General features: G+C 36.4%; 1 protein-coding gene across 3 annotated transcripts in view; it reads left to right on the forward strand.

The window, feature by feature from the left end:
- The window catches only part of LOC136035608 (protein unc-50 homolog), a 110811-nt gene that overhangs the window by 61475 nt on the left and 37089 nt on the right, over positions 1-12247 (forward strand). The window contains exon 1 of one of the 3 annotated variants that reach the window (XM_065717490.1): positions 8685-8852. The exons of the other annotated variants lie outside the window; for them this stretch is intronic. Coding sequence (XP_065573562.1) covers positions 8801-8852 — 52 coding nt within the window. The 5' untranslated portion in view covers positions 8685-8800. Of the gene's footprint in view, positions 1-8684; positions 8853-12247 lie in introns of those variants that run through there. 3 annotated transcript variants of the gene reach the window in all.

Raw genomic sequence — 12247 nt, forward strand, 5'->3', positions numbered from 1 at the left:
CCGAGGAATCAGAGCAACCTGAAAGTTATCGCCTGGCATTCAGGTACAGCTCAGTCGATGATTATAGCTTGAGTAGATGTGTTCAAATCGGGACTATGTCTAAAATTTGTCCCTATTGCAAGGCCTTGAAATTCAATGGTGAAACAATGGGAATGTGTTGCGCCTCAGGAAAAGTTAAACTTCCTCTATTGGCTGCACCACCAGAGCCATTGAAGACTTTCCTTACTGGAACTACGTCAGAATCTAAGCGTTTTTTGTCACAAATCAGAAAATATAACTCATTTTTCCAAATGACGTCGTTTGGAGCCCAAATCGAAAATACAGATCAATTTATGTCTACTTTCAAAGTAAAAGGGCAAATTTATCATAGAGTAGGGTCCCTTCTACCTTTCTCAGGCGAGAATCATATATTTTTACAATTGTACTTCATCAGTGATAGAAATTCTGAATTGAATGCACGTTGCGAAATTTCTCCCAACGTTGAAAGGACAATCGTTTCCCAATTGCAACATCTTTTCCACGAAAATAATAATTTAGTGCGTCTGTTCAAAACAGCCATCGATTTGATGCCTACTGATGCGCATAAAATTGTTATTTCCGCTGACAAAACGCCTCCTGGCCAACATGTGCGTAGATACAATGCTCCGACTATCGACGAAGTGGCAATCGTTATGGTCGGTGATCAGTTTTTACCTCGAGATATTATTCTTCATAAGCGAAACGCTCAGTTGTTAAGAATTGCTGAAACTCATCGATGCTACGATGCCCTACAATATCCTATCATTTTTTAGGATGGAGCCGACGGCTATCACTTTAATATTAAATTGATGAAACCAGCCACCAACAAAGAAATGAATAAGAAATGCAGTGCAATGCATTATTATTCCTATAGACTAATGATTCGGCAGGATGAAGAAAATTATATTTTAAAATGCCGTCAATTGTTTCACCAATTTGTCGTGGATATGTATGCTAAAATCGAATCAGAACGTTTGCTATATATCCGCCTGAATCAGACCAAGCTCCGCTCTGAACGATACATTCATTTGCGAGATGTTATAAATGACGGTAATACCACAAACGTTGGAAGATTAACAATTTTACCTTCGTCATATGCTGGCAGTTCCCGTCATATGCATGAATATGCTCAAGATGCTATTGCGTATGTTCGTCTCTATGGTCGTCCAGATTTATTTATTACATTTACATGTAATCCATTTTGGGACGAGATACTGCAGCTTTTACTTCAAGGACAATCGGCGGTTCATAGGCATGACATTACGGCACGTGTCTTCCGGCAAAAGTTGAAATCACTGATAAACTACATAGTAAATTTTGAAGTGTTTGGGTCAGTGCGATGCTGGATGTACTCAGTGGAATGGCAAAAACGAGGTTTGCCACACGCACATATACTAATCTGGCTACATAAAAAAATTACTTCGAACGAAACTGATGATGTGATTTCCGCTGAAATACCTGATGAAAATGTCGATAAGGGGTTACATGATATTATTGTAAAAAATATGATACATGGACCTTGCGGTGCACTGAACGAAAATTCACCATGCATGGCCAAAGGAAGGTGCACAAAACAATATCCTCGACCTTTAGTATCCAACACAATTACTGGCAATGATGGTTACCCACAATATAGAAGAAGATCTACTGAAGATGGCGGTAAAACAGCAATAATAAAGAAGCGTAACGGTACCACCATCGAAGTAGATAACCAGTGGGTTGTTCCATATTCCCCATTATTATCAAAAACTTTTAATGCACACATAAACGTTGAATACTGTAACTCCGTAAAGGCAATCAAATACATATGTAAATACGTCAACAAAGGCAATGACATGGCAGTTTTTGGCTTGCAGTCCGAAATCAAAGATTTCGATGAAATCGTAGAATATCAGGCTGGAAGATACATAAGCAGTAATGAAGCTGTTTGGCGAATTCTTTCATTTCCGATACATGAACGTAGTCCAGCTGTTGTTCACTTAGCGGTACATTTACAGAATGGTCAACGTGTTTATTTCACGGAAACCAACGTGCAACAAAGAGTCCTGAATCCACCGGATACAACATTAACAGCTTTTTTTTCGCTTTGCAAAAATGATTCTTTTGCAAAAAAACTGCTGTATACTGAAGTGCCTTCGTATTACACGTGGAATACTAAAAATAAAGTATTTGAACGTCGAAAACAGGGTAAGTCAGTCGACGGCCAACCTACCATCTTCAAAGATACCACGATAGGAAGACTCTACACCGTTCACCCCAATCAACATGAATGCTTCTTTCTACGCCTGCTTTTGGTGAATGTACCCGGTCCGACATCCTTTGAGTATTTGAGGACTGTAAATGGTACTATACATGACACTTACCGTAGTGCATGCCAAGCTCTGAATTTATTGGAGAATGACCAACACTGGGATAACTGCATCAATGACGCGTGCGAAACGTCAACCCCAAGTCAAATTCGTGCATTGTTTGGCATCATTTTAACAACTTGCTCTCCATCAGCTCCTACAGATTTATGGGAAAAATATAAGTCAAAAATGTCCGAAGATATACTTCATCGAAAACAGTTAGAGACGTCAGACATGACTTTTGATTTTACATCAGAAATTTATAACTACACTTCAGTTGTTATAGAAGATTTGTGCATAAGTATGGCAAACAAACCTCTTCAGGGTTTGGGAATGCCTTCACCTAACCGTATCGCTGCTGTTTCGACATGTGTAGAATTGGATCGTGAACAAAGTTACAGTACGAGTGATCTATTGTCGTATGTACAAAATAACATTTCCAAGTTAACGTCGGAACAAAAGACATTTATGATACGATAATGCATTGTGTCGATAACAACGTTGGAGAAATTTTCTTTTTGGATGCGCCAGGAGGTACTGGTAAAACGTTTGTGATAAAACTGATTCTGGCATCAATTCGATCTAAAAATGATATAGCGTTGGCAATTGCGTCGTCCGGAATAGCCGCAACATTGCTGCCTGGAGGAAGAACTGCTCATTCCGCTTTGAAATTGCCTCTGAACTTGCATTCTACAGAAACTCCCACGTGCAATATTTCCAAATCATCTGGGATGGGTAAAGTATTGCAGCAATGCAAACTTATTATTTGGGATGAGTGCACAATGGCACACAAAAAATCGCTCGAGGCTCTGGATCAATGCTTGAAAGATTTGCGAGGGAAGTCGAAACCCTTTGGCAGCACCTTAATATTGCTTGCGGGAGATTTCAGGCAAACATTACCTATAATACCTAGATCAACTCCTGCAGACGAAATGAATGCTTGCCTGAAAAATTCTAATTTATGGGCACACGTAAAAACATTAAAATTAACTACAAATATGCGTGTCCGATTGCAAAACGATGACTCTGGTCAAACATTTTCAGATCAATTGCTGGCAATGGGAAACGGAAAGCTCCCAGTAGACTCAATTTCAGGACGTATACAACTACCTGCTGATTTCTGTAATTTAGTGACGTCCAAAAATGAATTGATTGAAAAAGTATTTCCGAATATTCTAAAAAATTATAAAAATAATAAATGGCTAAGTGAAAGAGCGATTCTCGCACCCAAAAATATAGACGTCCACGAAATCAACAATATTGTTTTGACCAAGATTCGAGACCAGGCAGTCCTTTACAAGTCAGTCGACACAGTTTTGGAACCAAATGAAGCGGTTAATTATCCATCTGAATTTTTAAATTCCGTGGATCTTTCAGGGTTTCCACCACACGTGCTACAACTAAAAATAGGCGTACCAATAATACTTTTAAGAAATATCAACCCACCAAAGCTTTGCAATGGCACGCGACTTGCCGTAAAAAAAAAACAATGGAAAACCTAATAGAGGCCACAATCTTGACAGGACCTTTTGAGGGTGAGGCTGTTCTTATTCCTCGCATTCCCATGATTCCAACGGATCTGCCTTTTCAATTTAAAAGATTGCAATTCTCAATTCGATTAGCATTTGCAATTACCATTAACAAAGCTCAAGGTCAATCATTAGAAAAATGTGGTATAGTTCTTAATACTGGTTGTTTTTCCCATGGACAATTGTACGTTGCATGTTCGAGGGTCGGTAAACCTGACAATCTATTTATATGCAGCGACAATTGGACAGCGAAGAATGTTGTATATTCGCAAGTTTTACGCAGTTAATTTGTATTGTATCTATCTATCTATCTATCTATATAATAACGAGTTGTGTGTATGCATGTTTGTTTGTTTGTAAAAAGAGCGGTTGCATATGACGTCATTATTAGTACATAAGGCTTTGTACATGCACACACAATGGGAAAGCCAAGAATGTTGTATATTCGCAAGTTTTACTTAGTTTTAAACTCATATAACAGGTGGGACACAGGGACACAACTACAATGGCACGTAACTAATATGGCGCGTAACGACTTACGCGCGCGGGGGGCCCCTTGGGGGGGCCCCACCAACTAGGTGTTGGGGTGGTGCGAAGCGCCACCCCAACAGCTAGTATATCTATATATATAAAAATAAGTTGTATGTCTGTTATGTCTGTTACACTATGTCTGTTACGCCAGATTATATCTTATATATATATAAAAATAAGTTGTATGTATTTTTGTGTTGAGGGTCTAAATGTAAAAACTGGGTATTGCATAAATATTTCGAAATATTTTGACAATAGATTAATGTAATTTGAAAACCTTAAAAAAGATACTTAAAATTTTGAGGTTTATTATAAATTGTTGAGATTTATCAAGCTTGGCACGTGAAGATTTTTTTAACTGTCAATGTTAGAATGAAAATTGACAAATTGAAAAACATTGAAAAAGATAGAATGTTACCAAATCCTACAACAGAAGAAACAGCCGAGGAAGCTGCTCAAAGAGCTAATGCCAAAAGGCTTGCGGCTAAAGAACGCAAAACCGCGCAATTAGATGAAGATCAACCTGGACAGCGAGAGTCAAAACGTATCAAAACCGAAAATGATAGCGATGATGATTGGGTTTGGGATTTTGACTTGGATAAGGTTATCAATGCCTACCAGATTTTAGTTAAAAAAACAAAGGTTCGGCGATATGTATTTACGTCTGAAAAATAAAGAAGAAAAAGAAAACTGAAACTAAAAATGTAAGAACTGGGAATTGCATAAATATTTCAAAATATTTTGACAATAGATTAAAGTAATTCGAAAACCTTAAAACAGATACTCAAAATTTGAGGTTTATTATAAATTGTTGAGCTTTAGCATGCTTGGCACGTGAAGATTTTTCCAACTGTCAATGTTAGAATAAACATTGAACGACAGAATTTGCGATTGCTATATGTCACTTGGTTAATACCAAGTGCCATAAAAAGGTAAAAAACTAAAAAGAAAAAAAAAACTGAAAAAGCTGCAAAACTAAAAAAATTAAAACTAAAAAAGAAACTATATCTATATCTATATATATAAAAATAAGTTGTATGTCTGTTGACTGACGTCATGTTTGTGTGTCGACTGATGTCATGTTTGTCGACTGACGTCTTTATGAGGACTGAGCATTATTCCGTCATGAAGTTGTTTGTCGACCGACGTCATGTTTGTCGACTGACGAAATTACAGACCAGGACACCGGGACACAAAGGACGACCGGGAAACAGGGAATATAAATGACGAACGGGACACTCAAAGAGAAATTACAGACTGGGACACCGGGACACAAATAACGACCGGGACGCAGGGAATATAAATAACGACCGGGACACAGGGACACAACTACAACGGGGACGCCGGGGGAACAGGGGGGGATATATAAATGACGACCGGGACACAGGGAAAGTTCGATTAGCCATCACCATCAACAAAGCTTAAGGGCAATCGTTAGAAAAATGCGGTATAGATCTGAATACGGATTGTTATCCCATGGACAATTATTATGTTGCATGTTCAAGAGTTGGTAAACCTGAAAATCTATTTATATGGACAGACAATGGGACAGCAAAGAATGTTGTATATTCGCAAGTTTTACGTAGTTAAAAAAATATATATATCTATCTATATTCACAGGTCGGACACAGGGACACAACTACAATGGTGCGTAACTAATATGGCGCGAAAAAAGCTAAAAAAAGAAAAAACCTAAAAAGAAAAAAAAATTTTAAAAAGCAAAAAAATAAAAAAGGTAAAAAACTGAAAAGAAAAGAAAAAGCTAAAAAAATAAAAAAAGCTGCAAAACTAAAAAAAAGAAAAACTAAAAAAGAAACAATATCTATATATATGAAAATAAGTTGTTTGTAGGCATGTTTGTTTTTTTGTGGGTTTGCATATGACGTCATTATAAGCATATAAGGCTTTGTATATGACGTCATTATAAGATGACACTACAGACCAGGACACCGGGACACAAATGACGACCGGGACACAGGGAATATACAACTACAGCGGGGACGCCGGGGGGGCACAAGGGGATATATAAATGACGACGGGGACACATCTATCTATATTCACAGGTGGGACACAGGGACACAACTTCAATGGCGCGTAACTAATATAGCGTGTAACGACTTACGCGCGTGGGAGGGCCTTGGGGGGGGCGCGAAGCGCCACCCCAACACCTAGTACCGGATAAATAGATTAAAGGGATTAATGCTAAGTACAAAAATAAAATTGCTGCAGTTTAGAATACTAAATAAATTAGGTCAGTTTCTGGTTTCGTATTAAATCAGGAGTTTAGAAGGGTTGTGTTCTATTCCGTTTGTGTAAATGATTTTGACGGACTTTTTCCAAAGGGGCACACCAAAGGTAATAGGAAAACGTGCAACCAATTGGAAAAGAAAAAAAACTTATAGATTTAGATTATAATGATGATTTAAGCATCATAGAAGAAAATCTTTGCAAATGAAATGATTTCTTAAGTTTTGCGAGTTCAGGGTACAAGAATAGGTTTGAAAATTAACGTCACGAAGACTAAATCGCTAAGACTAGGAATAAGTGAAGGTGAATAGTTGAAGTTGGGTAGCGGGAAGAATGACCATGGCACAACTTCACTTACCTAGGTAGTATTATTAGTAAACGTGGTGGGTGCATTGAAAATGTTAAAAGTAGAATAGCTAAGGCCCAGGGTGTTTTCTCACAGTGGAAAAAAGTTTGGAAAAATATTAAGATAAGTCTGCGGACCAGGATTAGAATATTGGAAGTTACAGTGATGACAGTGGACAATTATATTTTTGAAGCGTGGGCGTTCCGAAAACAGAGGAGGATTTCTTTCCAGAAAAATTGCTTATGGATTCTTTTGGGTATCCAACTGACTGACCGTATTTCAAATAGTAAGTGGTGCAAAAAATATTGTTCAATCCCGCCTTTTAGGGCTACAATTAGCAAAAGTTTAAGATGACTAAGACACGTTCTGTGGATTAAGGATGACAGATCACCAACTATCTTCCTTGTCGGCCAATCTTCAAAAAATTGCCTATGGATTGTTGCGCTAAATATGGCTAAATCACACTTTCTAGAGGTATAATCAGAAAAATGTTGAGATCGCTAAGACGTCATCTGTACATAAAGGATGCGGGATTGCCCATGATCGTCCTTGTCGGACAATCGTATAATGCCAAATGAACAGCAGGCCGTCCTCAAATGGGGTGAGAGAATACCGTTAGGAAAGATTACAGGGAAATGGGAATTTCTTAGGAGTGTGTAAAGAGGGGAGCTTTGAATAGGGATGGAGTTGGAGCATGTGTAGCTGTGTTGGCTTCAGGTGGCTTTGTGCTGCAATGCGATTTAGTGGTACAAGTAGTAGAAGCAGAATCGTTTAACTGAGCTGAAGTTTTTATCCATGGTTTAAAACAATAATAACGACTGTAAGTACTTTCCCTTCAGTTTTTGGCTTGTGAAATTTGAAGCAAATTAAAACTTCTGTGGCTTTTTCAATACTATCATAGATCCAAACAGTTCAAATATTTTAACAATATTTGACATTGTAAGGTCGTTTTATGAAGGAAGAAAATTTTCACGAACAGATTTATTGTGTAACCCCTTCCAAATAGTTTGCTGCTTTGCGGCATGAGTTACTGGAAATACAGAAACCGTTAATCCCTAATCCCCCCCCCACAAAAAAATGAAAATTATGCAATGAAATACTCTGAAAAATAAAACACAGGGATGAAATAAATGAGTAAATAATAAAATAAAGTTAGTTGCAAGAGTTAGATCGTAAAAGTGAAAGATTTAAATGGATTCATAAAAGCAAATTGAAATAGATTATCAAACTATGCTGTTAAACACTAATGGATACAAGTGAGAGAATAAGCTCTTTAAAAATATTTATAAATTTCTGGGGGACTCAGAGCCCCCATTGAATACGCCACTTCCCACTCTGTCTGTAAGTTTTAATTCCCTGTTTCTCGCTAGAAATTAATATCGGTAGACTTTTACAAAGTTTGATTTTACTTAGCACACTGAAATTAACAAATCACTGCCAAAACATACGGCTAAAATACCGGCAGAGTACTGACGGCACCAGAGGTGTGTCGGTGTGCCGTCCAATTTTTTTTTGAGCCGGCACATCTTTCATCGGTGGCGTGCCGCCGATATATCGGCTTGGCTTTAGGGTCTAGTACATATATACATTACACATAAGGAATTAAGATTTAGAAATAAATCATAGATAGCGTAGTTGAATGTGTAAATTTTGACATAAAGATTGGGTGCAATGATTTCTGAAAGAAACAGAAGAAAAACATTGCTGACTAAATTTAAATTAAAACAGCATGAGAAAATCATCTACAAGCTCATATCATAGTGTCAGAAGTCCATCTGTTAATGCTAATCTTGTATTTCAAACCTCTCCTCTCCCAGTTCCATCAACCTCGAGGTATGTTAATTGTTTTGATAGAGGATGACCCAGGTATCAGAGGATGACCACTGCTTTTGCAAGGATCTTGCTAATGATTTCTAAAGATTACTTTAGGAGGGTTAGGTACTTATTTTTATTTATTTAAGAATTAACAATGCTTCTTGACTACTAAGGTCCCTACATTGGCCCTGCAGTGCATTCCTGCAGTATGATTCAATCTCTGGGTTGCGTATTACCAAGCTAAGGTCAAATCTACTGCGCCACCACAGGACAAGGGTTAGATACTACTTTGTTTGTGGCAGAATTTCAAATGTGGTCTATTTTGATAAAGATGCATAGGCCTATTTGTTAAAAGTTTCTTGTGGTATTTTTTTCCTTTTTACATAATTTAGGGTAAACATTTGCATTTATTACACATGCCTTTTTAACTTCTTTCCAGATTCAATAGCCTAGTCACTCCTGTGGAAAATTACATTCAAGTCCATAAAGGGGCTTAAAACAGTCCTTAGTATGCCTAACTTAATGTTTAAAAATAAGTTTCTAGAAAAACTGTCTTTTGAAATAAAAGTGCCATGTTTATTTGATTTGAAAAGGGTTACTATTATTCTAATTAGCCAAATAGTAAAATAGTAGGTCCTTCCTTTGGGTTAACTAGATATGACAATATAGAAAATATTTTCTTTATGTTTAAGCAATAGAATATTGTCAATTATTACCAGGCTATCTAGAATGCAGTATAAAGTCTAACAGAAGACAATATCATGTTTTTTTTTCAATTATTTTGAATGATAAAGTCATGCAGATGACTTCTTAAAATCACACTTTTGTAGAATAAATATGAATAAAGTCATACAAATGACTTTTATTCATATTAGAGGTACATCATTATTATATTATTATTCATATTAGAGGTATAAAAGTCATCTGCATGACTTTATTTAGGCTATGTTTTCTCTATAGCCTAATAGCATGAGGTATAAAAAGTCATTGGTATGGCTTTATTTATGTTTGCTCTAGAAAAGAATGAGACATACCAAGCATCTGTATGACTTTTTATCATTCTAAATAATTGGAGAAAGCATGATATTATCTTCTGTTTGACTTATACTATATTCTAAATAGTAGTAATTGGCAATATTCTATTGCTAAGATTTATAGAAAATCTTTCTATTACTAAAAAAAATCATTTTTGAAACTTTATTCATTTTATTTTATAAAAATAAAATAGTGATGTATTAAAAAATCATCTGTGTGACTAGCCTATATTTAGGCTACTCTGCTGTAATACAAGGTAAAAAGTCATCTGTATGAATTTATTTAGGTTGCTCTATATATTTTATCATATAGGAATAGGCTACAAAAAGCTATCTGTATTATTTCTTGTTATTTTCTCAATGTTTTAGTGGGGTAATTTAATTTCTTCTGTATGATATTTTAGTGAATCATATAAATTAATGGAAAAAAACCAAAACTCATCTGTATCACTTTATTCATTAGACCTTAGATCTGCCTGTACCACTAGAGGCATCCAGGACATCCACAAGATTTCACCAATCTTTTCTGAAGTGGGCAGCTGCATGTGTGTCTTTCCAATTAGGTAGAGGAGAAGCATGGATGTTGCCCATCCTATCTTGGGGACCTCTTATTTTGATGACAACCTTGCAGGAATTTCAATAAAAGCCTGAAACCTTTCAAAATTGATGTTAATGTTTTCTGTGATTATGCTGAATTATATAATATTTGCCTAATTTAGCTTAGAAGAAAGTGGACACAACACTCAATGCCTTTTTTTATGTTCTTTTCAAAAATAATAGTTGCTTTTATATGGAATTCCTTTTCAAGTCTTAATGGGGTGATGACTTATAAGCTTATGCTGTGAAGGGTATTTATTATATTTTTAATTTTTTTTGGGGGGTACTCTTGATATTAAATGCCTAAGCAATTTCCTGACAGATGGAATTTGTCAATGCCCCAATAGTTGTTGAAACCTGCTATAGAAATGTTGTATCTATAGTATGGAGGTTTGACTGGCAGTCAACAACTCAAGAGCACTACAGGTCTAGAAGACCTTAAAGCTCTCAGATGGATTAAGGTAAGGTATCCTCTGACATAGCAAATGATGCACTGGACTTAGACATGGGAGTTAACCCTTCTTGTCTGTGATAATGCCAATATGCTTCTTAAATCCTTATTCTGTTTTCTTAGTCTGAAATTCCTGTATCCTTCTTTAAATTACTTGGCTTCACAATTTCTTCTAGGGATAGCCATATTAAAGATAATATTCATAGATCTAATGCATCTATCTCTGTCCTTAAGCTCCTAAATAAATTTAGCATCCCTTCTTCCCATTCTTTTAAGTATTTATGCTTCCTTTGTCTGCTCTCATATTGAATATACTTGTCTAGTTTGGCACCCTGGCATCTCCCAGGAAGAATCAGAAAAAATTGAATTCATCCAAAAAAGAGCCATATGAGCAATTTTCAAAGAATACAAGGTTCTATACTCTCTTCTTCTTAAAAAAATAGCTAGTTTAGAAACACTTGAGGACAGGAGAGTTACATTCTGTTTCACTTTTGCAAAAAATGCACAAACAAACCCTATCATTGAAAATGTTTCCCATAATACTTGATAACTTGATACACTTCTTGATAAGGGTCTTCATGTTGAGATGATTCTTCTTGATCTGTCCAAAACATTTGACAAGGTTTGTCATGAATTCCTCATAATCAAATTGAAGGCTGCAGGTGTCAATACAGGTGTTGTACAGTGGATTATGGGCTTCTTCTCTGGAATGACTGTCAGAGTTTTTGATTCACAAGGAACTCCACATTTCTGTTATCCCACAACTGTATTAAGTGGCATGCCCCAGGGCACTGTTCTTGGACCAACGCTTTTCAACTTCTATGTCAACAATTTACCCACCCTTCTTCCAAATCCTCTAATTCAACTTCTATGTCAACAATTTACCCACCCTTCTTCCAAATCCTATTACCCTTTATGCTGATGACTCAAAACTAGTTGGAAAAGTGGCTACTCCCTCTGACCAGCAATCAATTCAAACAGATCTTGACAGTCTAGGAAGATGGGCTAACATATGACTCCTTGCTTTTAATGTTGACAAATTCCATGTCATCCATTTTGGCAAACACAACAAGCATCATAAGTATTTCCTTTAAGGTAACTTCCTTTCTGCTGTTTCTAATGAAAGAGATCTTAGGGTTATTGTTGATCACCAATTAAAGTTTAGCAACCATGCTAAGTCTGTTTCATTTTCTGCAATTGCATCATAAAAAGAACCATCTACTGCCAACACTAAATAGTTTTTATTAAGTAATATAAGGTGCTTATGCAGCCTTATATAACTCAGAATGTCATTGGCAGCCCTTTTTTTCAAAAAAAGATAAGAATTTGCT

This window comes from Artemia franciscana, chromosome 14 (genome assembly GCF_032884065.1).
Source record: "Artemia franciscana chromosome 14, ASM3288406v1, whole genome shotgun sequence".
In the NCBI taxonomy this organism is placed as follows: domain Eukaryota; kingdom Metazoa; phylum Arthropoda; class Branchiopoda; order Anostraca; family Artemiidae; genus Artemia; species Artemia franciscana.